At 47.0% G+C, this 26,847-nt stretch overlaps 1 protein-coding gene across 1 annotated transcript in view; it reads right to left on the bottom strand.

Annotated features, from left to right (window-relative positions):
- LOC311229007 (dedicator of cytokinesis protein 9-like) overlaps positions 1 to 25,929 on the bottom strand; it is a 502,654-nt gene extending 476,725 nt beyond the window's left edge. The window contains exon 1 of the mRNA XM_084314997.1: positions 25,478 to 25,929. Within this exon, the coding sequence (XP_084171123.1) occupies positions 25,478 to 25,606 (129 nt within the window). The 5' untranslated portion in view covers positions 25,607 to 25,929. The remainder of the gene's footprint in view (positions 1 to 25,477) is intronic.
- Between the last annotated feature and the right edge of the window lie 918 nt (positions 25,930 to 26,847).

Below are 26,847 nucleotides of genomic sequence, written 5' to 3'. Positions count from 1 at the left end.
GACCTGTCGGGGGGGCCAGAGAGAGAGACCTGTCGGGGGGGCAGAGAGAGACCTGTCGGGGGGCCAGAGAGAGAGAGACCTGTTGGGGGGGCAGAGAGAGACCTGTCGGGGGGCCAGAGAGAGAGACCTGTTGGGGGGCCAGAGAGAGAGAGACCTGTCGGGGGGCAGAGAGAGAGACCTGTCGGGGGGGCCAGAGAGAGAGACCTGTCGGGGGGCCAGAGAGAGAGAGACCTGTCGGGGGCCAGAGAGAGAGACCTGTCGGGGGGCCAGAGAGAGAGAGACCTGTCGGGGGCCAGAGAGAGAGACCTGTCGGGGGGCCAGAGAGAGAGACCTGTCGGGGGGCCAGAGAGAGAGAGAGACCTGTCGGGGGGGCAGAGAGAGTGACCTGTCGGGGGGGCCAGAGAGAGAGACCTGTCGGGGGGCCAGAGAGAGAGACCTGTCGGGGGGGCAGAGAGAGACCTGTCGGGGGGCCAGAGAGAGAGACCTGTTGGGGGGCCAGAGAGAGAGACCTGTCGGGGGGGCCAGAGAGCGAGACCTGTCGGGGGGCCAGAGAGAGTGACCTGTCGGGGGGCCAGAGAGAGAGAGACCTGTCGGGGGGCCAGAGAGAGAGAGACCTGTCGGGGGGGCCAGAGAGAGACCTGTCGGGGGGGGCCAGAGAGAGAGACCTGTCGGGGGGCCAGAGAGAGAGAGACCTGTCGGGGGGGCCAGAGAGAGTGACCTGTCGGGGGGCCAGAGAGAGAGAGACCTGTCGGGGGGCCAGAGAGAGAGAGACCTGTCGGGGGGCCAGAGAGAGAGAGACCTGTCGGGGGGGCCAGAGAGAGTGACCTGTCGGGGGGCCAGAGAGAGAGAGACCTGTCGGGGGGCCAGAGAGTGACCTGTCGGGGGGGGCCAGAGAGAGAGACCTGTCGGGGGGCCAGAGAGAGAGAGACCTGTCGGGGGGGCCAGAGAGAGTGACCTGTCGGGGGGCCAGAGAGAGAGAGACCTGTCGGGGGGCCAGAGAGAGAGAGACCTGTCGGGGGGCAGAGAGAGTGACCTGTCGGGGGGCCAGAGAGAGAGAGACCTGTCGGGGGGCCAGAGAGAGTGACCTGTCGGGGGGCCAGAGAGAGAGAGACCTGTCGGGGGGCCAGAGAGAGAGAGACCTGTCGGGGGGGAGCCAGAACAGAGGAGAGGGGCGGGGGGGCTTGGTAGTGGGGAAGGTGGGGCTTGGTAGTGGGGAAGGCGGAGCTTGGTAGTGGGGAAGGCGGGGCTTGGTAGTGGGGAAGGCAGGGCTTGGTAGTGGGGAAGGTGGGGCTTGGTAGTGGGGAAGGTGGGGCTTGGTAGTGGGGAAGGCGGGGCTTGGTAGTGGGGAAGGTAGGGCTTGGTAGTGGGGAAGGCGGGGCTTGGCAGTGGGGAAGGCGGGGCTTGGCAGTGGGGAAGGCGGGGCTTGGTAGTGGGGAAGGCGGGGCTTGGTCGTGGGGAAGGCGGGGCTTGGTAGTGGGGAAGGCCAAACCTGGACTTTTAACTGCATTTTTTTTTTAAATGTGTGAAAAAGCTTTAATAATGATAATAATAATAAATTCAATTTGTACCGCACTTTATATTTGTGAAAATCTCAAAGTGCTACAGGAGATAAAGATAAAAAGTTAAATGAATAAAACAATTAAAATGAATAAAACAACCAGCTTTGTTCCTGTGTGAAATGTTTTATGAGAAAAGTTGAAAAAGCATATTTTCCATCAAGGTGAACTCTTGGATTACTAAAATTAATTTAAGTAAATAAATCTGAGGCTTTAAATAAAAGCAGGATAATAGTACTCCGGTTAAAGTAAGAGTCTTCTGTTGAAGTGCAGGCGTGTAATGTGACCGTGTTGCAAGTTTACAGTATGAGATTGTGTTTGTGTATAATGAGAAAATATAAAAAAGAATTTGATCCCAAAAAAGGCACACACACACAGACTGAGTGGGCAGGGTTGTTGTCAGTAAATCCCATTCTTTGTACCACCTGCGATCCCCGCCCCCAACGGAAGGCACAGACAGTCATAGTACAGTGGTCATCATGTAAAGATTTACTCACCACAAGAGCTCCTAAACTAACACAATAACTATGTGGTACCTGGCCGCCATAGGCAGGTTCAGGGGCCCGTTTCAAGGTCAAATACGGGCCCTTATCTTATCCTGACTAGCCTGTGAGGAACTACAGATGTTAACTCACCACATGTAGACATCATACATGTAGTACAGCAGATGTTTCAACTTTCAAGTTTGTTTATTGAATATCACAATAAAATACACATACTTTACGGTGACATGCTTGGTTCTGTATGAGCCGCTGAGAGTGTGCTTCATACAGTAAACAAAAAGGAGGTAAGAAAGTAAGAGGAAAAAAGTAAAGAGGAATATACAATATACATATACAGTACAATATACAATCTAAAGTAGTAAAAATGAGTAAACAGTGAGGTGCAATGCAGAAAATGCTGCTGTGTAATCCAATGTCGGTCATATACATTAAATGCACCAGCAGTTGGTACACAAAAAACACATAAAACTATAAAAATAAAGCACAGTCGCGACGGAGCCCACAGAGAGGCGGCCGGACGGACAGTGCGGCGCCATTTTGTTTATGATGTTTGTTAACACATACCAGTGCTGCACTATAGACGTTAACCCATACCAGTGCTGCACTACAGATGGTAACCCATACCAGTGCTGCACTATAGACGTTAACCCATACCAGTGCTGCACTACAGATGTTAACCCATACCAGTGCTGCACTACAGATGTTAACCCATACCAGTGCTGCACTACAGATGTTAACCCATACCAGTGCTGCACTACAGATGTTAACCCATACCAGTGCTGCACTACAGATGTTAACCCATACCAGTGCTGCACTACAGATGTTAACCCATACCAGTGCTGCACTACAGATGTTAACCCATACCAGTGCTGCACTACAGATGTTAACCCATACCAGTGGTGCACTACCACTGTACTGAATGATGTATTTACTTTTGATAAGTCAAGTAAGTTTCCAATCCGACTCCTACTTCAGTGTAGGTTTGAGATGGAGTTTGTTTACTTTTACCAGTGATATTCTATGATGTTATTTCTACTTTTAGGTTTGTTTACTTTTTTTCCACGTCGGTCCAGTCCGGCCAGTGCAGGAAACCAGCTGTATCTAGGAACTCACCGAGCCCTTTGTTCTCTAAACGAAGAAGATGGCAGACAGGAAGTCACAGGTACTTCCTGTTCAACATTGGTGGGAAAGATTGAGCAGAATGAGCTCACGGCACAATCGACACTGTTCCGTGACGGACGAGAATCAAATGGAAAAACTGAAATACATTTGTCTTTAATCTTTAGTCCGACTCTTTACTCCCGACGACATCTGTGTAAATAAAGAGTTGATACGTTCTCTTGAAATGGTTCGCTCATATTTATATATCAAAACTAACACTAGAAACTTAACTACCCTATAATATATATAAACTAACTCACCCCCCAGACCTCAATTTGAGAAACAACTCTCTAGGGGGAGAAATAATACATATGTATAATAATAATAATAATAATAATAATAATAATAATAATAATAATAATAATAATAATAATAATAATAATAATAATAATAATAATAATAATAATAATAATAATAATAATAATAATAATAATTTATTCAATGTATATAGTGCCTTTCAAGGAACCCAAGGCACTTAACAGAAGAGGGAGACAAACTAAGGGGAAGGACATCATAGGGACACCTCTATCATAAAGAGTATATATTAGAGGTGCACGATATAGATTTTTTGACCCCAATATCGATACCAATAACTTTCTGCTCCTCAAGGTCGATAACGATACCGATAACCGATATATATATATATATTTATTGTATTATAATTAAATTTTTTATGTATATTCCTGTAGTTTTGACCTAACCAGATTTATCATGACATGAGCGTTACTACTATGAACAAAACAAAGCCAAGAGAACAGTTTTGACTCTTCAAATAAAGTGACTATATTTCTTTTTCCAAATAAATATAATTTTGAGTCAATCACAAAATGTCATTAACAATGTGTTTCCCTGAACAATGAGTGAACTAAAAACCAACAGGTATTGTGCTTTGTCAGTAGAGATGGGTACCGTTCACATTTGAACCGATACGGTACCGGTACCTGTGAATCGATACCGGTACCCAACGGTACCTTTTTCCGGTACTTTAGTCTCTAAAAATGTAATATACCTACCTCAGTTGTAAAAAAAAAAATCCAAACTTCAAATAACCACATTTTCGACAGTTTTCGGCTTGCCATTGCCCCGACTGCTTTGTTGTTGAATCAAGTCAAATCCTAAGTAAGCATATATTGTGCATGTGAACGTTGACATGAAAAGAAAAAAGTAAAAAAAAAAGGTAAGAAAAAAAGTTAAAGAAAAAGATTTTTTTTAATTATCGGAGCTATCAATACTTTTATCGGGATGACGTCATAATTGCTGATATCGGCCCGATAATTATCGTGCATCCCTAGTATATATATATATATATAAATACTACATACACACAGACCCTGAACAGGTCCCCAAAGCTGCTCAACTCATATCATACATTTATTGCTGGCCTCCCTTAGCAGCTGGGCCCGAGGAAACTCTCCAATTTCCCCCCACTTATGGGCACGCACGCACGCACACACACACACAACACAGTCAAACACTGAAGTGTTATGCCAATCTAATACGGCACAATTATGCAACAACCGCTAAATCAGTACACAAAAACGGAATCCAGGGCGTAGCTGCTGGAGGGAAATCAATGGTCTATTGTGCCTGCAGGGTGAGCGCAGAGCGGGCTGCGGATTACAGAGATCTGTGGGGGAGAGAAGTGGGAAACTACAGCTAACTACTTCCCCCGTCTCCCCCCTTTCAGCCCTTTCCCTTATCGGCAGGAAATGGTTAAATCATCTGTGAATTTGATATGACCACACAAAACCACACCTCGTCGGGATTCCTTCTGGATTTCACATCTAGACTTGACACTCATTCGCTTCGACTTGCTAGTTAAAAAACACATTCTGCTGCTGCTGCCTGGCGCGGCGCGGGAGACGGGGCTTCCAGCGAATATCTGTTAACCACTCGGGCCGTCCGGGAGAGATTTACTGCTAAATGTCAATGTGAGGGTTCCTTCCTGATGTTTAATCACTTTCCCCCCTCAAATGCGTAGCGCTGGAACAAAAGCTGTCTGTCTGGCTGGCTGTGAGATCGTTTGACTTGGCTTTCACGGCTACCGTACGGAGAGATGTGGAAAAGCCAATAGTTTGGTTTGGTTGGTGTTCAGGACCAGGAGAGAGGAGAACCTCTCACCCTCCGTCCTGACCCTCTCACACACTCGGTCGGGGAACCCTCTCTCAGGCGTCCCTCCCTGACCGTAGCGGCCTCGAGCGAGTGGCCAATCTGGGTTAGATTAAAACCACACGTGCCAGAAATGCCCCAGATCCAAGCAGACGTAGTTTATAGCCCGAGTTTTATTTCTCTCGGGGTTGAAACTAAGCTCTCACTCCACGCATCGCCGCTCCCATCTGTGTCACGACGGGTTCAACCGTTTCCAGTCCAGTTAAAGCAACTTTTTTTTACGCGTCCGGAGCGATTACTCTAGTGTGAAAATGACGGATGAGAACGGAGAGGGGCGGCGTGCCGGCAGCTGAACTCTCCACCAGACGGACCTCGCGTCTCTCCCTTCCCGTCCCGTCCTACTGAGACGCAATAGGACGACACGCCACAAACCGCCTCGACCAGTCCTCCGTGCCAGTAGCCATCAGGCTACCCCCCCCCCCCCCTCCATGCTGCCATGACACTTGGATTAATAGAGGAACACTTGACATGAAGTATAAATTCCCTCCCTAGGGAAAACGGCACCATATAGGCCTAATAACGAATGTTTATTAACCCCTTCTGGTGCAAGTTATTTATTCGCTTTTGTTCCGTTTCCTCGTTAAAAAAAAAATCTAGAACTCGATGGCCAGTAGTAGCCGTTGTTCTGCCATCATTAGAATGTTCAGTTCTCACGATTCCACCTCGTATCAAGTCAAGTTTATATTAGCATGCCATGTCCCAAACTGCGCAATTCATGTTACAGCAGATAAATAAGAACTCCCAAAAAAACACAGCAAACATACATAAACAAGAAGAACACAGACGGACGTGTACAGTACATGGTCACAGGATCAGATGATGACAACAGTCAAACAAGCAGCCACAACCATCCCCCCCCCCCCACCCACCTCAAAGCCGCCCTCTCCTGCCTCCTCCATTGATGGCACGAATGGAGGTAGGTATAAATGTATACCTATTGTTTTTAGCTGCAGGGGTCTCCAAACGTTGGCCGGAAGGCAATAATTGATACTCCGGATTTAGGGGGTGAGAGCTGTCCACTCTAATTGATGACGCCTTCCTGAGCACCTGCTCGTCATATATGACCCAGACAGCTGAATTGTACCCCCACAATCTTGCTAGTCCCCCTCACAATCCCGTTAAGGGCATTCTTTTGTTTAACGCAAAGGTTTCCATACCAACAAATGGCAGCACTTTGAGCTGCATGACATGTATGAAAGGTGCTTTATAAATACATTTTTACTTACTCAAATCATATCAGAATATACAGTATCAGCAGTGCCATTAGCCACAGTGCGTCAGGGTGGCAGGGTTTGTGGAGTGCATTAAGCAGTGCTGCTGATTGAGCCCATCACTGGTCTAAACCACCGTGCAGCGGAGAGAGTGAGCGTCTCAACGGCTGCAGGATTACTAGAGCTGCATCATGCATTATTCACCCAGCAGCCCGAGAGCTCATCTGTCCCTGCCCCCCCCCCCCCCCCCCCCCCCCAGACACTTGTAGAGCACCCCGCCCCACACACACACACACAGACAGCAGCTGATGCAGCCTTTCAGAATAAGACTGTGTGCTGAATCCGGACTCAGCAATTATGTCGTAGACGGATTTTCCGATAAAGATAGGTTTAATACAGCTAGGAGACACAGAGGAGTGCTCTCACCGTGGCCAGCTAGGAGACACAGAGGAGTGCTCTCACCGTGGCCAGCTAGGAGACACAGAGAGGAGTGCTCTCACCGTGGCCAGCTAGGAGACAGAGAGGAGTGCTCTCACCGTGGCCAGCTAGGAGACACAGAGGAGTGCTCTCACCGTGGCCAGCTAGGAGACACAGAGAGGAGTGCTCTCATCGTGGCCAGCTAGGAGACACAGAGGAGTGCTCTCACCGTGGCCAGCAAGGAGACACAGAGAGGAGTGCTCTCACCGTGGCCAGCTAGGAGACACAGAGGAGTGCTCTCACCGTGGCCAGCTAGGAGACACAGAGAGGAGTGCTCTCACCGTGGCCAGCTAGGAGACACTGAGAGGAGTGCTCTCACCGTGGCCAGCTAGGAGACACAGAGAGGAGTGCTCTCACCGTGGCCAGCTAGGAGACACAGAGGAGTGCTCTCACCATGGCCAGCTAGGAGACACAGAGAGGAGTGCTCTCACCGTGGCCAGCTAGGAGACACAGAGAGGAGTGCTCTCACCGTGGCCAGCTAGGAGACAATGAATGAATGAATGAATGAAAACTTTATTTAACAGATTGCAGAATGGGTACAATACAGTACGGCTCAATACATACAATTGTTAAGGGGATGCAGACCTGAGAAAGACGTTTGTCTTGTTTCCATCAGGGTCCCCCATTTTCAATTCATATAGACATTTATGACATACATAACATACATGACATTTATGGCATAGGGACATATAGGTATTTAGTACTGATACATTTGTGACATAGGCGGTATTCAAATATACAGTACTGTTACCCCTAGATCCTGACAGAGTATATACATATGATGGGGAGGGGACTGTACATTAGGAGGGGGTGGGTGGGTGGGAGGGGAATATACATACGGCGGGGAGGGAATATATACATGCGGTGGGGAGGAGACTGTCTATTAGGAGGTGGTGCTCTCACCGTGGCCAGCTAGGAGACACAGAGAGGAGTGCTCTCACCGTGGCCAGCTAGGAGACACAGAGAGGAGTGCTCTCACCGTGGCCAGCTAGGAGACACAGAGAGGAGTGCTCTCACCGTGGCCAGCTAGGAGACACACAGAGGAAGAGAAGGAGACATTGAGCTTAAGTATAGAGAGGGGTACTTAGGTGTGAACTAAGCTATTATTTGGGGCGACCGAAAGGGATTCCTCCGCAACAGACAGTCGGAACAGGACAATAATCTCTAGGCAGTTACCTACCTAGTCTTCTACAAGCGTGTTGTGGCTTTGCTAGTCACAGGAGTGAGCGTGAGGGGGTCGAGGTTCAGATGTGGGCTGCCTCTGTGAGCTAGAGACACAGGCAAGGGGGGACTGTACAATCCCTTTCAAAAAAAGTTTATTTGGCCAGGCCGTCTTTTCATACAGAGCATCCCACCAATGGAACTCAATTCCTCAAACAATTAGAGTGTCCACATCATACCATTCATTCAAGTGCAGGGTTAGGGAATGGCTCATTGAAAACCAGCACTGTCAACACTGAGGTGTCTGTGTGTGTGTGTATGTGTGTGTGTGGATATGGTGCGTCTGTCTATGTCTGGGTATCTTAATATGTCATGATGTGCTCCGTCCTTGTGTCCATGACTGTATGGTGACCTGTATCCCTATCGTATGTGCTTTTGTTGTGTTTTTATTCTAATGTTATTTATCTTGATTTTATTCTGTTTTTATTGCTAACCCTTTTTTCACACAGGATTTTAGCCTGTACCTTCTGGCAGGGGGACTGCCAATGGAAATTTGCCTTTTGGCTAAAATTGGGTGCATTTACGTTTGTAAAATGTTTTATTAGTGTACACGGTCCCCCCTTGAACAAATAAAGTAAACCTAACCTAGGGAGCCTAGGGCCTGCTGCTGGGTGAAAATGAGACTGAAAGAGAGGAGAGAGAGAGAGAGAGAGAGAGAGAGAGAGAGAGAGAGAGAGAGAGAGAGAGAGAGAGAGAGAGAGAGAGAGAGAGAAGAGAAAGAGAAAGAGAAAGAGAAAGAGAGAGTGAGTGAGGGATAGAGAGTGAGAAGACAGAGAGGGAGAGAGAAAGAGGTAGGAGAGAAAGGGAAGAGATGGAGAGGGAGAGAAAGAGAAGAGAGAGAGATAGGAGAGAAAGAGAAGAGATGGAGAGGGAGACAGAAAGAGAGGTAGGAGAGAATGAGAATAGATGGAGAGCGAGCTCAAGCTGATTAGGCCTTGTTGTACTCCCCCTCTAATCTTCTACCTAGCAACATAATGAGTGCTGCCGCTATCCATCACTCAAGCTCCCACGGATACATCTAATCAGGCACTGTATTGAGCAGGCATCGTAAAGGAACACGCCAGCGTCTGGCCTCTATGCATCCACTCGTGGTAGATCCCTGCACGCTCAGTGTTTTGAAATGCCCACGAATAGATCACATCTTACCAGTGCACACATACAAAACACACACGCAATCAATCACATATATATTTACATTAGTGCCGTCAATAGATTAAAAAGAATTAACTAATTAATCTCACAATTTTCTGTAATTAATCTAGATTAATCTAGATTTAAAAAACGCATTTTTCTACTTAAGACCGAAGCTTGTAACAGATATTTACTTGAGTAAAATCATGGAATTAATGTAAAATCAACACAAAGAAAGTATATTTAGATTCAAAGACTATTTTTAATAGCTTTCTTTGAATACAGTTTCTCTCCTGTGAAATACAAATGTTCAACAAAACCATCAACATTGACTCAGCTAGACCGCTTTCTTATATTATATTGAACATTTTTCACTCCATAGATTAATCTAGATAAAAAAAATGTAATGCTTTAAATAATTTTTATTAGTCTCCAGAGTGACAGCCCTAATTTACATGTAGTAATTTAGCTACAAGTCAGCAGGAGGGGTACATCTCTGGCAGCTAAGGGTCAGTGCGATTGTTCAGTGTTACACTCTGAGTGCATAGTAGTAGGGGTGGACGGTATGGTCTAAAATGTATATCACAGTATAATTTGAAGCATAGACGGTAACGGTATATATCACGGTATCATCGTTTTTTGATACATTTTTATTTTTATATAATTTTTTTTTTTTTATAAAATATATATATTATATAATTAGACTTGTACTTGTATTATCTGCGAGACATCGCCACCATGCAACAAGCTCCACTGTCTGTGTGTACTCTAGTAGCCTCCAGCTACGGCCAGGATTCTCCGGAGCTGCACCTGGACCTATACTAGAGTAGCCTCGAGCAGAGCTACGGCCAGGATTCTCCGGCGCTGCACCTGGACCCTATTGTATTGGTATAACGCTACTTAACTGTGCTCAGCAAGCCCTCAGCTCGAATACGCATCGAATCAGTGTTATAAGACATTGATATCAGGAGCTATCTGTAGCTACTGCTAGCCGGATATATAACGTTAATACAACGCCTCAGTGAATTATTTAGTTCAATGGGACATTTCGTTTTGAACGGTGAACTAACTTGCGTTAACGTGAGCTAACAGCTAACAGGTAGCACACACGTCTCTACTAGACTTTGTGGAGCGTTTGTTGATGTCAGGAGCTATCGGTAGCTGGCCGACTAGATACCGTTCGGTTAGACAATGCCTCATCATGTATTAAACTAAAAGTGAATAGTTGACTGGGTCATTTTGTACCGGTAGCTAAGCTAACGTTAGCTCAGGGAGACGCCGTGTACCGTCCCACTAGACTACTAGACCCGTGTTTACATGCGTGCGGTAGGGGCTGGCACGCCCACTGCGCGAAGCCTCCTAAATAACTTTTTCCAGTTCGCACATATCTATTATCTATGACTAATTCTATCTATTTTTAGGGGCAAATGCGAGTGAAATAGTCGCGCTGTGGTTACATGACGTCATTGCTATTTTAGAGCTGCACTACCGGTTACACGGTATAGTCAAAATCCATACCGTAGAGCAAATTCATACCGTTTACCGTATACTGTTTATACCGTCCACCCCTACATAGTAGTATAGACAGAGTACACACACACACACACACACACACGCACACACACGCACACACATTTCCACTGCTCATCTCCACAGCCCTTGCCCGTCCAGACTTGCCACTACAAATAACCTAAGGAACTGTGGGAAACTCTGCACAATCCTCCACCATGACAGCAGCCCTCTCTGTTGGTGGGGATCTGCGAGGAGTACCTCGTAACGACGGAGGTTATAATTAATGTTAAACTCACAGGCCTACGGAGGCTTTTCATATGTTCACATGTGTATCCAGTGTTCACAATTATAAGATAAGCTGCGATAATTAGGCTACCACCTTCTCTCTCTCGTCCCATTACTATCGACGACAACGTTTACTGTACGTTACAGAAGGGGTAAAGACTGAACTCTGTACTTTTAACTCTTTCAGTGCCACTCACGAGATTTCTCGGGTTTTTTTATAGGTGGTTGCGTGCCACTCACGAGATTTCTCGGAATTATTATTATTATAATTTTTTTTGCGATCTGAAAAATTATTGCATCACCCGAGCCTACCCGAGTATAGCCGAGCTGCGCCGGTGATCACTGTGGAAAAAAGCGCCCCCTGTCGTCTCCCAGATGACATAAGTGATTTTGGAATGGACTCAATGAAAATGAATGGGGAAAAAAATCTGGTACTCCACATTTTCCAGTTCACTGATCCAGCCGGGGTTACCACAGTTCATTCTGGAGCCTCAGATCCCCGCGGATCATGGAGATCTACAGTGTCGCGTTGGATCCATACACGTATCGATTTTTTCGAATGGTGATCAGGAATTGGAATATACCAGTTGGATACCATCTGATGTCAGGTAAGGACTCTATGTTATCAGTGGTAGGATAATCGGAGTAAGTTTGATGAAGTTATAAGCTGTTTTGTGAAATGTCTTCTTTCGGTTTCACTGTAAAAGTCTGTGAGGAAATCAACGGAGCGATTATCAGTGCGCGGCCGTAATGTGCTTGCGTGCACGTATAATATTGATCATCTAGCGTTTATTTGAAAACGATTCATAAAAAGGCCGACGAATATCAACGTTGTGGAATATTCCACTAAAAGACGATTTTCATAGAATGCTCCAGAATGAGCTGTTTTTTATATCAAACAGGGGCTTTTCTAACTGCTCTGAAACGGAAACGACGCGATAAAAAAACAATCTGCCTTCACAGCACTGACTGGAAAATAGTCTTTGATAATGCGATGGGCAGATTAGACACATAGCCATAATTTAAAACATACATTAGGCGATATTAACGTTAACATTGGCGCCAATGGTGGCATTCAAGCGGTAAAACGGAAAACCAGGCATGGTGCTGAAAGTGTTAAGGGTACTTTTAACCATTTCACTGCCGCACTACCAAACGGTTAACCCTTTCACTGCGACAATACACAGAAGGTTAACCCTTTCACTGTCACACAACAGCAGGTTAACCCCTTCACTGCCACACTACAGAAGGTTAACCGTCTGTAGCGTGATAGTAAAGGGTTAACCTTCTGTAGTGTGGCAGTGAAAGGGTTAAGGGTACCGACCGAATTGCATCTGTACTACCGAGTACTTATTCGCGCTAGATCAGTATGTACTACATTTCGGGTACCTTTACATGTTTAGTATAAGTAATATGCTAGACAAGAGGGGAGCCTTTTCCACTAATATAATATATATATTACTGTCCCGTCTCTTGGGTCTTTGGAAAGACCAGGCGAGGCCAGATAATGTTGATATTTAAACATTTAAAACCCAATACATGATCATGCAATTTATAACAAAATGTTCTAGTTTTATTACAACTGAAATAAATGTTTTTTTTGTTATTACAGAGTTAACCCTTTCACTACAACAATACAGAAGGTTAACTCTTTCACTGTCACACGACAAACCTTCTGTAGTGTGGTAGTGAAAGGGTTAACCGTCTGTAGTGTGGTAGTGAAAGGTTAACCTTCTGTAGTGTGGTAGTGAAAGGGTTAACCGTCTGTAGTGTGGCAGTGAAAGGGTTAACCTTCTGTAGTGTGGTATTGAAAGGGTTAACCTTCTGTAGTGTGGTAGTGAAAGGGTTAACCTTCTGTAGTGTGGTAGTGAAAGGGTTAACCGTCTGTAGTGTGGCAGTGAAAAGGTTAACCTTCTGTAGTGTGGTAGTGAAAGGGTTAACCTTCTGTAGTGTGGTAGTGAAAGGGTTAACCGTCTGTAGTGTGGTAGTGAAAGGTTAACCTTCTGTAGTGTGGTAGTGAAAGGGTTAACCGTCTGTAGTGTGGCAGTGAAAGGGTTAACCTTCTGTAGTGTGGTATTGAAAGGGTTAACCTTCTGTAGTGTGGTAGTGAAAGGGTTAACCTTCTGTAGTGTGGTAGTGAAAGGGTTAACCGTCTGTAGTGTGGCAGTGAAAAGGTTAACCTTCTGTAGTGTGGTAGTGAAAGGGTTAACCTTCTGTAGTGTGGTAGTGAAAAGGTTAACCTTCTGTAGTGTGGTAGTGAAAGGGTTAACCTTCTGTAGTGTACTGTTGTGCAGAGTCCCACTGTCTCAGCCGAGGCTGGGTGGCGGAATTCTGAATACCATGGCGAAAAAATGAAATATGATCTCAATAACGTCGTACGCCGTGCTTTGGCAGAATTCGCATGACCAGCAAACCCGTCGTACGACGTTTATGGCGGTCAATGTGTTAATGAGGTGCATCACTCAGAGTGTTTGACTCGAGGAGACAAGATGAACCCGGTTCAGTTCACTACGGTCAAGTGATCGTCTGAGGAAACAGACGACGACAACACAAGGAGCGGGAAATGAACAATCACACGGGGCAGCGGACGATGACCCCCGTTTGTCAACGTTCCCTCGGTCAGCCTGACGTTCCCTCGCCCCCCCCCCCCCCCCCCCGCATCGGTCACTGTTTGTTAAATGTAGACCCCAATCAACCATCAGCCTCGCTCATCAATAACGACAACCTACTGCACCGCCTGCCGTCCGACACCATGCGGTCGATATACCATGTGACACAGTGAGAGACATTTTCCACAGCAGATACAAGTACAGTACCTCTAATAATAATAACACAGTAATCATCTCAGTCTCCGGGGTAACGGGAATTACCATAGTTACTGTACATACCACCATAGACTTCTTCCAACAACTTTACAGCACGTATATCTTGGTGTTAGCCAAGCCCTGGGACGTGCGTGTGTGTGCATGTGTGTGTGTGTGCATGTGTGCGTGTGTGCATGTATATGCCAGAGGCTGAATAGCTGTAATTAATGACATCACTACATAATGACCCCCCCCCCCCCCCCCCCCCACACACACACAGGGTCGACCAACAGCAGGACCAGTGAGGATCTGAGTAAATAATAATCCCCATTAGGTGTAAAGGCAGCATACACTATTATTGACATCGCAACACAACCGTTGCTCCATGCGGATTTACACACTTTACGCATGTTGCACGATCGCCTCCGCCATCGGTGTGTGAATGTGCGAGTGGGTAAAAATGTGAGGAACAAATTGTTGCACTTTGGATAAAAGCCGCTATATAAATGCACCATTTATACGTTCATGGATATACCGATACACGTTGGCATTGAGTGGTAACGCTTTAAGTATCCTCGCAGTACGGCGTGCAAGCAAAGCCTGTGCCGTCATCAAAGACCCAAACCACCCCAACCACAAACTGTTTCAGCTGATGCCGTCTGGAAAATGGTACCGCAGCCTCGAGGGCCGGACCAGCAGACTCAGGGACAGAGACAGACAGACAGACAGACAGACTCGTGAACTAATAACTCAACAGCCTGCTACCCGTCTGCCCACCGCTCTCTCACACGCACACAGAAAGCACCATCTACACACAACCACAAATAATCTGAATCTGAATAGCGATACGACCTTACTGAACAGTACCACCTATGGACCTAGTCCACTAATTTGGGTCTCATTAACACTTTCACTACCACACTAACAAATGGTTAACCCTTTCACTGCGACAATACAGAAGGTTAACCATTTCACTGCCACACTACAGAAGGTTAACCATTTCACTACCACACTACAGAAGGTTAACCTTTCATTAGCACACTACAGAAGGTTAACCCTTTCACTGCCACACTACAGAAGGTTAATCCTTTCACTACCACACTACAGACAGTTAACCGTCTGTAGTGTGGTAGTGAAAGGGTTAACCAAGAAACATGGATATAAACCATGTCCTCCATTAGAGACATGTGTCACAAATGTAGAAAATCAAGTGGATTTGCTTTGATTGCCCAGACAGGACACCGTATTTAAAGCCGGTATCCGCGTCGGTCCATCCCCAGTCCCCACACACGTTTGATCCGAGCTCGGAGATAAATTAACGTACACATCGTCCTGAAAAGGGGTCAGACTCAAGAGTCCTTTCTTCTCCGGCTCGGTGTAGAACGCGACAGTAATCGCGGTTTCGTTTGAAAGGCAGCTGCAGCCGCCGGTACAAGCAATTCAAAGCCGACGGCAGCCATTACGGGGCTAATAGTATTCACAGAGGCAGCCATTACGGGGCTAATAGTATTCACAGAGGCAGCCATTACGGGGCTAATAGTATTCACAGAGGCAGCCATTACGGGGCTAATAGTATTCACAGAGGCAGCCATTACGGGGCTAGTAATAGTATTCACAGAGGCAGCCATTACGGGGCTAGTAATAGTATTCACAGAGGCAGCCATTACGGGGCTAATAGTATTCACAGAGGCAGCCATTACGGGGCTAATAGTATTCACAGAGGCAGCCATTACGAGGCTAATAGTATTCACAGAGGCAGCCGGAAAGTGTGGAGAAACAGAGGGATGCTTCAGAGACGATGTCTCTGTCCACTGGTGCATCCCTCGGTCTGCCACTAGAAACAATAAACAAGAGGAGCCGAGGCCGGTCCGTGCACCAGGAGCAGTGTTCTGACGAGTCCAGTGTGGTAGTGGTGGTGGTGGTATTGGTGGTAGTAGTATTGGTGGTGCTGGTAGTAGTATTGGTGGTAGTGGTGGTGGTATTGGTGGTAGTAGTATTGGTGGTGGTGGTGGTGGTAGTAGTATTGGTGGTAGTGGTGGTGGTATTGGTGGTAGTAGTATTGGTGGTGGTGGTGGTATTGGTGGTAGTAGTATTGGTGGTGGTGGTGGTGGTATTGGTGGTAGTAGTATTGGTGGTGGTGGTGGTAGTAGTATTGGTGGTAGTGGTGGTGGTATTGGTGGTAGTAGTATTGGTGGTGGTGGTAGTAGTATTGGTGGTAGTGGTGGTGGTATTGGTGGTAGTAGTATTGGTGGTAGTGGTGGTGGTATTGATGGTAGTAGTATTGGTGGTGGTATTGGTGGTAGGGGTGGACGGTATAAACGGTATACGGTATAAACGGTATGAATTTGCTCTACGGTATGGATTTTGACTATACCTTGTAACCGGTAGAGCAGCTCTAAAATAGCAATGACGTCATGTAACCACAGCGCGACTATTTCACTCACATTTGCCCCTAAAAATAGATAGAATTAGTCATAGATAATAGATATGTGCAAACTGGAAAAAGTGATTTAGGAGGCTTCGCGCAGTGGGTTTGTCAACACACAATTGTCATTTCATAATAAACACATATCACCGCGGCGCACAGCAAGTTTCAATTTCAGTTCCTGGCATTTTTAACCAGTGGAGAAAGGTAAGAGATTTTCCTATCGTTTTTCTTATATGAATTATTCTATGTTAATAAAACATACCTGGTGATCAACTACAGTTTGCTGTGAACATTATGATATGTGTGTAGTGTTCTGATAACGACGGCTGGGCAGCGGGAGCTGGATGCTGGATTTTGCGAGAATCATGCAGCTGCAGAGCCGCAGAGCTGGACAGCTGTGCCTGCACAGTGCAATACTCCAATTCAGCCATTGGCAATTCAGCCGTTGGGTGGGGGGCGCTGTTGAGCGGGCCTGTGACCGGACCGCCTAAATATTAAAAGGCAACCAACTTGTGTCTAGCCACGGCCAACTTGCGTCTAGCCACCCCCCCCGCTCTGCCGCGGAGCTCTGTCGCGGCAGCATTATGCAGCAGTAATCCCCCCTCTTTTAACATCGACAACTAGCTCAACTGGTAGCGCCGCCTTGCTGTGGATCCTGCGGTCCGTTGGTGACAAGTTCGATTCCCTTCAATTTTTTTTCTTTTTTTTTTAAACATGCATTCTTTCGCCGGTTAAGTTTAGGCATGTTAAGTTTAAGCATTGTTTCGGAGTTGGTTATGGTTAGGGTTAAGGTTAGGCATTGTTTCGGAGTTGGTTAAGGTTAGAAGGGTTAAGGTTAGGCGCTGTTTCGGAGCTGGTTAAGGTTAGAAGGGTTAAGGTTAGGCGCTGTTTCGGAGCTGGTTATGGTTAGAGTTTGTCTTAGAGAATGGCAATATTCTTTCGGAGTTGGTTAAGGTTAAGGTTAAGGTTAGGCATTGTTTTGGAGTTGGTTAAGGTTAGAAGGGTTAAGGTTAGGCGCTGTTTCGGAGCTGGTTAAGGTTAGAGTTTGTCTTAGAGAATGGCAATAGACAGCCTATTTCCGCGCTGCAGCTCTCTCGCGCTGCCGCGGTCACATGGGCGTAGTGGCCAATCAGAGAAACGCTAAACACAAGTTGGTTGCCTAAAATATTCACGCGACCGGACCTGAAAGCGCCCCTGCTCTGCGGCTCTGCAGTTGCATACTATTGGGATTCGTTGGGAGCAGCACGGAGTCTCGACTCGGGACTTATTTTATTTGGAATATAATGACCTAGTTTTAAGTTAAAATATTATAAATCTACATGCCTTGAGGATGTCATTCTTTATATAGCCTGCCTATCAGGCAAAAAAAAACTGATACCGTGATATATACTGTTACCGTCTATGCTTCAAATTATACCGTGATATAAATTTTAGACCATACCGTCCACCCCTAATTGGTGGTACTAGGAGTAGTATTGGTGGTGGTGGTGGTGGTAGTAGTATTGGTGGTAGTGGTGGTGGTATTGGTGGTAGTAGTATTGGTGGTAGTAGTATTGGTGGTATTGGTGGTAGTAGTATTGGTGGTGGTGGTGGTGGTGGTAGTATGGGTAGTGGTGGTAGTAGTAGTGGTGGTAGTGGTGGTGGTATTGGTGGTAGTAGTATTGGTGGTGGTGGTGGTGGTATTGGTGGTAGTAGTATTGGTGGTGGTGGTGGTGGTAGTATGGGTAGTGGTGGTAGTAGTAGTGGTGGTAGTGGTATAGGTTGTGGTAGTAGTAGTAGTGGTGGTAGTAGTAGTAGTGGTAGTGGTAGTAGTAGTATGGGTAGTGGTGGTAGTGGTATTGGTGGTAGTATGGGTAGTAGTAGTAGTAGTGGTGGTGGTAGTGGTATTGGTGGTAGTAGTAGTGGTGGTGGTGGTGGTAGTAGTAGTGGTGGTGGTGGTAGTAGTAGTGGTGGTGGTGGTAGTGGTAGTAGTGGTAGTAGTAGTGGTAGTGGTGGTGGTAGTGGTAGTGGTGGTGGGATGCACTCACTATCTGTTTGGGTATTCTACTGTATGTGTGGAGGCCATGCCTGGTACAGTAACCCGTCCTCGCCCTCTCCAGACTCTCTAGCTGTTGAGAGGGAGGTCTAGCTCACTAGGCGACTAATAAAAGTGCGTCCGCCGCCACAACAACAAGTCTATGTATGGGGAAGCGGTGGGATCGGCATACAATACATTTGTGTTTCAATACGGACTGAAACACAATCGTCCACGACAGGCAGGCGATTGTTGGGGGGGGGGGGGTCACAAGCTCTCCTTTATGTTCCTTGAAACAGATCCTTCTATTCCTCCAGTTGGTATTTACATGTTTTATGGAGGAATTAATTACGAGCTTGTGGACGCCGGTCTCTCGTGTACGAGTCACATTCCTGTCCCACTGGGGGCCTCTGACGACAAGAGGCGCACCCTGTCAGCGCCGCGCTCAGACAGCTGACCGTATGTCCGTCAAGCGGCCGGGCCACAGGATGACATACGATGTTCTTATTCTGTGGCGTTTGTTCACAGCTCTCCTACTATGTTGATTTGTGCGACATCATGTACCCCTTCCATCCTTTTTCTCTCTGCACAGAATTACAAATGCTATTCCGGTACCACTTTATTTTTGGGGGAGGCACTATAATAATGATTTTTTTTAATAAAAAAGGAGCTGTAAGTGTTATTTCTTTGTTTAAATAAGTGTTGAGTAGCTCTACGTTCCGACAGCCATCACTGATATAGAGTGTCTGGTCAGTAACATGGGTCTCCCAGTCCCTCCACTCTGCAGTAAACAGCCATCACTGATATAGAGTGTCTGGTCAGTAACATGGGTCTCCCAGTCCCTCCACTCTGCAGTAAACAGCCATCACTGATATAGAGTGTCTGGTCAGTAACATGGGTCTCCCAGTCCCTCCACTCTGCAGTAAACAGCCATCACTGTCAGAGTGTCTGGTGCTCTGGTCAGTAACATGGGTCTCTCAGTCCCTCCACTCTGCAGTAAACAGTCATCACTGATATAGAGTGTCTGGTCAGTAACATGGGTCTCCCAGTCCCTCCACTCTGCAGTAAGCAGCCATCACTGATATAGAGTGTCTGGTCAGTAACATAGGTCTCCCAGTCCCTCCACTCTGCAGTAAACAGCCATCACTGATATAGAGTGTCTGGTCAGTAACATGGGTCTCTCAGTCCCTCCTGCTCTGCAGTAAACAGTCATCACTGATACAGAGTGTCTGGTCAGTAACATAGGTCTCCCAGTCCCTCCACTCTGCAGTAAACAGTCATCATTGATATAGAGTGTCTGGTCAGTAACATGGGTCTCCCAGTCCCTCCGCTCTGCAGTAAACAGTCATCACTGATATAGAGTGTCTGGTCAGTAACATGGGTCTCCCAGTCCCTCCGCTCTGCAGTAAACAGTCATCACTGATATAGAGTGTCTGGGAGTAACATGGGTCTCTCAGTCCCTCCGCTCTGCAGTAAAACACACAATACATGTTCCGAGATCCCTTCCCACTTTATCCAATCAGGAGAGAGAACCCTAGATAGAGTGTGGATGGGATTCCTTAGTTTCGACCATAGGTGGGAACAAGATGGAAAGGAATCCCATCCCCCGAGCATGACATAAGAGCAAAATGGCCACAGTGTGAATAAGGTTAAGTCACTACAGAAGAAGACGGCCCTCGGTCACGTTAGTCACTACGAGTTTGTTTGGGTTGCCGTTCAGATGCGAGGTCTTCCTCCCGACGGCAGTGATGTGGATTTATTATATCCCAACGCGACGTCTCTTCTCTCCCCGAGGCTGCTTCTCTGGCGGCAGAGAGTTAGGAGGGGGATGAATAAATAATACAGAGGTGTGGTTTGGATGTCTGTGAGATCCTGACTCAGGATTCCATTTCCCTGACAGAGAGCGGCGGGCGGCCTCCTGGTACGGTGTGCGTTTCTGGTTCCTTAGCAACTTCTTCAGGAAAGTTGGAACAATCCGGCTGAACAACACACACACACACACAGACACACACTGCCGGACACACCACGGGGTCACAGTCTCCTCTCGGTCCCTGGAGGCTATTTTGCGAACTCGATCCCGTGGGTTTATTACGGGTCTCTCTCTCCCCCCCGATGTCCAAATGTTACGAAGTGGTTTGACCGAATGTGACATCGGACACCGCTGAGCAGGTAACGCCAACCGTGAAATTGAAGCCAAGTGCTTTCCCTTGTGAAGTGCATTTCAGTATGGAAACTGACACCGTCTCTCTCTGTCTCTCTCTCTGATGCCGACTATAAAAACAGGCACAGATTCACAGAGGAGCTTCAGGAGAAAAGATACAAATCTATGATCCTGCTATTGGTGAGGCCTGGGAGAGGTAAGGGGCCTACTACAGGTGTCTTGTGGCTGGCCAGCGCTGGCTGGCGTGTGTACTCAGGGACCGAAACTAGAGAGCGCCACCCGCCATTTGCGCTCAGTTTTTATGTTTGGCGCCTCCCACTGAGAGGTCTGACCGCCGTGTGGCGGGCAATCAAATAGTCATGTGAAAACCGAAAATCATGATCCAATTCTTTAGCGGAGTTCTCACTCGCTGTCTCAGCACAGACATGCAGCGCACCGCGCACTGCTGCTGCTGCTCCTACCCCCTCCCCACCTGTTTCTGTATGCCTGCATGTAAACAGAGGCTATTGCCTCCGAGTCACCGTGACGTTAGTCTAGTCAGTGTGGGACCTTCGTGAGATAACGTTAGCTACCGTTACAAAATGACCCAGTCAACTATTCACTTAGTTTAATACATTAGGCATTGTGTAACGTTATCCAGCCGGCTAGCTACTGATAGCTCCAGACATCAACAAATCCTCCAGCAATAGTCCAGTGCATAATACCTCCGTTGGCTAGGTAGCTCACTAGTCACTACGAAATGTCGCAGTAAACTAAATAGTTCACTGAGGCGTTGTCCCAACGCCATCCAGCAGTAGCTACAGATAGCTCCTGGCATCAATGTCCTACAACAACAACATGCGTATTCGAGTCCCTGGCTTACATCGCATGAGTGAGGGCTGCTGAATAGGGTCCAGCTGTAGCTCAGGAGAATCCTTTTGCATGCTGAATGTAGCGTTTAGGGTCCAGCTGCAGCGCCGGAGAATCCTTGCTGGAGCTGGAGGCCACTCGAGTATACACACAGACAGTGGAGCTGTTTGCAGACAGCAAGGTGGCGATGTCTCGCAGATAACACAATCACAAGTATGATTATATAATATATATATTTTATTAAAAAAAATTATATAAAATAACAATACACTTTTTTTTTATCAAAAAAAAGTTGGCAGGTAAGAAATATGCTTGGCGGGTAGATTCTTCCCATCTACCCGCCACTGGCCGGTGAGTCAAAAAGTTAATTTCGCTCCCCGTGTGTACTGTACACTGGGAGAGGTAGAGGCCTACAGGTGCTTTGTGGCTGGCCAGCGCTGGCTGGCGTATGTACTGTACACTGGGAGAGGTAGAGGCCTTACAGGTGCCTTGTGGCTGGCCAAGTTCAAGTTCAAGTTCTTTAATAGTTGTCATACAGAAGTACAGAATACTTTCATACAAAATGCTTCTTACTGTTACGCTCCAGAGACTGTGCTAGACAAGATAGTATCAAATAACATAATAACATAATATAGCATGAATTTAGAAGAAGAAAAATGAGGTCACAGTGTTCGGTATAGACATATGTACAATGTTCTGAGTTACCATATAATATACAATACACAATACTATGCAGTGTACTAATGTACAGTACTATCTAGTGCAAAGCAGAAATGGGATGAGGTACAATTTTAGGTACAATTTACAGTAAGGTGTACGAGTTGTAGTGCAATCCTTCATCCATAAATATAAAGTGTGGGGAGTGGGTGCTACAGTGTGTTTGTTTAAAGTGGGTGTGTGCTATAAAGTGTGTGGAGTGGGTGCTACAGTGTGTTTGTTTAAAGTGAGTGTGTGCGTGTGGATGTGTGTGCTATGTGCGTTTGGTGGTTGTTGTTGTGTAGTGTTCATTCATTGTTCGTTTAGCAGCCTGATGGCCTGGGGATAGAAGCTTCTTCTGAGTCTTTCTGTGCTCGCCTTGAGACTCCGGTATCGCTTGCCTGACCGCAGCAGTTCAAAGAGGCAGTTGTTCGGGTGACTGGAGTCTTTAATGATTCTCTTAGCCTTGCCCTTGCAACGCTTGTAGTAAATGTTCTGGAGGGTGGGGAGCCCCCCTCCAATTGTGCGTTCGGCTGAACGTGTCACTCTTTGTAGTCTGCTTCGGTCTTGTGCAGTGCTATTCCCAAACCAGGAGGTGATGTTGCCGGTCAAGATGCTCTCTATTGTACATGAGTAGAAGTTCTTAAGGATCTTCTGGCTGACTTGGAACTTCCTTAGGCGCCTGAGGAAGTAGAGGCGTTGTCGTGCCTTCTTCACAACACTGTCAATGTGTGTGGTCCATGTCAAGTCCTCGGATATGTAGGCTCCGAGGTACTTAAAGCTGTTGACTCTCTCAACCGGTGCCCCGTCGATGCTGAGGGGGCTGTAGTCCTTGACCCCCGACCTCCTGAAGTCCACAATCATCTCCTTTGTTTTGCTGACGTTCAGGGAGAGGCTGTTTTCCTGGCACCATCCCGCCAGGACCTTGACCTCTTCCAGGTAGGCCCTCTCGTCGTTGGCAGCGCTGGCTGGCGTATGTACTGTACACTGGGAGAGGTAGAGGCCTTACAGGTGCCTTGTGGCTGGCCAGCGCTGGCTGGCGTATGTACTGTACACTGGGAGAGGTAGAGGCCTTACAGGTGCCTTGTGGCTGGCCAGCGCTGGCTGGCGTATGTACTGTACACTGGGAGAGGTAGAGGCCTACAGGTGCCTTGTGGCTGGCCAGCGCTGGCTGGCGTATGTACTGTACACTGGGAGAGGTAGAGGCCTTACAGGTGCCTTGTGGCTGGCCAGCGCTGGCTGGCGTATGTATTGTACACTGGGAGAGGTAGAGGCCTACAGGTAGAGCTGCCGCGGTATCGGTATTACCGCGGTATCGCTGTTACATCATGCCCACCGCAGCGTTGGGCTGAATACCGGCATCACCGCTGTTTTTTATTATATTATTATTATTATTACGCTCTCGTTGGGCTTGCGGCTCTGCAGATATACCCTACTTCTCTGTCGAGATTCCAAGCGACCCTATTGGGTACCAGAAAAGTCACATGAAACACTGCAGACCACTCAACAACACGGCTAATAGTACGTTAGCTCCCACCGGAGACCCGAGTGGATTACCGACGCCGTCGCTCCTCAGGGAACGAGGCATAATGATTTTACTGCAACGAAATGTTATAATAAAAGCCCTTCGTTCTATACACTTGTCTGATTGAAAACTTTATTAACAGACCGCAGAATGGGTACAACTCGGCACGCTCTGAGCAAAGAAAGGAACTTAGATATTAATTGAGTAACGCTTGCCTTGCTATGTGGTCCGGTAAATACGAACGTGTAACTATACTAACGTTAATGCCACAAATCGAATGCCTTTGTAATCATAAGTAGTAACGTTATAATAATAAGAAGAAAGGGTCGGGGGGGTAACCGGCGGGCGCGACACCGAGGGGAGACTTCGAATCCGTGTTTCACTTTTAATAACGAATGCGTGCATGCCGAATCCCAAACAATATTCATGCTGCAAAGTCATCCTCTAAAGATAGACATTTAGACTAGAGGCAGGCTATATGCTATATAAAGAGTAGACTACAAAAAAAATGCATTCAAACTTTTTTTTTTGTGTGTGTGTGCGGTAATACCGCGGCGGTAGGAAATATATTGCAAATGTGTGCGGTAAGGAAAACATCAATACCGCGGCAGCTCTACCTACAGGTGCCTTGTGGCTGGCCAGCGCTGGCTGGCGTATGTACTGTACACTGGGAGAGGTAGAGGCCTACAGGTGCCTTGTGGCTGGCCAGCGCTGGCTGGCGTGTGTACTGTACACTGGGAGAGGTAGAGGCCTACAGGTGCCTTGTGGCTGGCCAGTGCTGGCTGGCGTATGTACTGTACACTGGGAGAGGTATAGAGTACAGGTGCTTTGTGGCTGGCCAGCGCTGGCTGGCGTGTGTACTGTACATTGGGAAAGGTAGAGGCCTTACAGGTGCTTTGTGGCTGGCCAGCGCTGGCTGGCGTGTGTAGTACTGTACATTTGACTGAACAACATTGTTGTGTAACTAACTACCGGTCACTGAAACCTCCGGGGTTCTAGAATTCCGGGGGTAGAATTCAGAGAAAACATGAATAATAAAATGGCCGACACTTGTAAAGGGCTAAAGAGGTTGGTGACATGTCAAGCATGTTGTGAGGTAGGTGTTGTTAGGGGCTGTGGTCATCACAGGCTCACTCTCTCACCCACACACACAAGGCTGCAATTCAAAACTGGCCCCGGTAAATGTCCAAACCCAACCCCCTCCAATGTACAGTTTCTTCCCCCTCGAATGTATATATTTTCTTTTAGGATCTCTGTCTCTTAAACAGTACTGTATACAGTTTGTTGTGTCATAAATGTCTGGATGAATTGAAAATGTAAACAAGACGAAAGTCTTTCTCTGGTCTGCATCCCCTTAACAATTGTGTGTATTGAGCCGTACTGTATTGTACCCATTCATCTGTTAATAATAAAGTGTTCAATCAATCAATCAATCACACACACGAGGCATTGACACACAAACACACTGCAGGTGTGAAGAAGAAAAGCTGAATCATGTCACCATGGTCCCCGCGTCACTTTCACTTTCACACACACCCAAAAAACACATGTTTGGGGGGTTGAGTCCCGGTCACAGCCGACCCTGTGGTTTGTTTATGAACCTGACAACATGACGCACGGTCGCGGTTTGGAGAGGTTCGAAAAACGGTGTGTGCACTAAAGACAGGTCACACAAGTGACACACACACACACACACACACACACACCGGGCAGCAGACAGACAGACGGTGTGTACGGTACGGACCGGTACGGGGACGGAACGCTTGTTTCTCACCAGCAGCACGGAGGTCCGCACCACCTCGGAGACGCTCTGCCGGAGCTCCGCCGCGGTGCCCGGCTTGCTGAGCCCCCGGGTGAACCTGCGGGTCTCTGGGTGCAGCTGCACGGGGGTGGAGGTGGACATCACGCTGCTGCCCGCCGCCAGCTCTCATCCACGGCTGGAGAAGAATCGCTCTAATATAATAATAACAGTAAAAAGTTAAGAAAGTAAAGTAAAGTAAAGTCACCACCAGCGGCTTGTTATTATTATCCGCCCCTCCTCTGCGTCTCAGCAGCGCGCCGCGCCATGGGTCTGAAGCCGGATCGTTCTGTTAGTTGTTGTTGCATTTACTCTCTCGATCTCGCCGGTTATTATTCCAGAGCTGCTGTAACGTTTCCCCGGTCTGATGCACCGTTTGTCATAATAACAGGCTATTCTCTCCCGTTACCGTAACTGTCATCGTTTCATTATCGCGCTCCGCGCTCAGACGTCTCCGCACTATACACTCCTCCCTCTCGGCCGGGTTATTAACCCTTTCACTACCACACTACAGAAGGTGAACCCTTTCACTACCACACTACAGAAGGTTAACCCTTTCACTACCACACCACAGAAGGTGAACCCTTTCACTACCACACTACTGAAGGTTAACCCTTTCACTACCACACTACAGACGGTGAACCCTTTCACTGCCACAATACAGACGGTTAACCTTTCACTACCACACTACAGAAGGTTAACCCTTTCACTACCACACTACAGAATGTTAACCTTTCACTACCACACTACAGAAGGTTAACCCTTTCACTACCACACTACAGAATGTTAACCCTTTCACTACCACACTACAGAAGGTTAACCTTTCCCTACCACACTACAGAAGGTTAACCTTTCACTACCACACTACAGAAGGTTAACCCTTTCACTACCGTACTACAGAAGGTTAACCTTTCACTACCACACTACAGAAGGTTAACCTTTCACTAACACACTACAGAAGGTTAACCCTTGCACTACCGTACTACAGAAGGTTAACCTTTCACTACCACACTACAGAAGGTTAACCCTTTCACTACCACACTACAGAAGGTTAACCTTTCACTACCACACTACAGAAGGTTAACCTTTCACTACCACACTACAGAAGGTTAACCTTTCACTACCACACTACAGAAAGTTAACCCTGTCACTGCCACACAACAGAAGGTTAACCCTTTCACTACCACAATACAGACGGTTAACTCTTTCACTACCACACTACAGAAGGTTAACTCTTCACTACCACACTACAGAAGGTTAACCTTTCACTACCACACTACAGAAAGTTAACCCTGTCACTGCCACACAACAGAAGGTTAACCCTTTCACTACAACAATACAATCGG

The sequence above is a fragment of the Notolepis coatsorum genome (genome assembly GCF_963971535.1).
Source record: "Notolepis coatsorum genome assembly, chromosome: 5".
In the NCBI taxonomy this organism is placed as follows: Eukaryota; Metazoa; Chordata; class Actinopteri; order Aulopiformes; family Paralepididae; genus Notolepis; species Notolepis coatsorum.
Note: the sequence above shows the minus strand (reverse complement) of the source record. Positions and strands in the feature narration are given on the sequence as shown.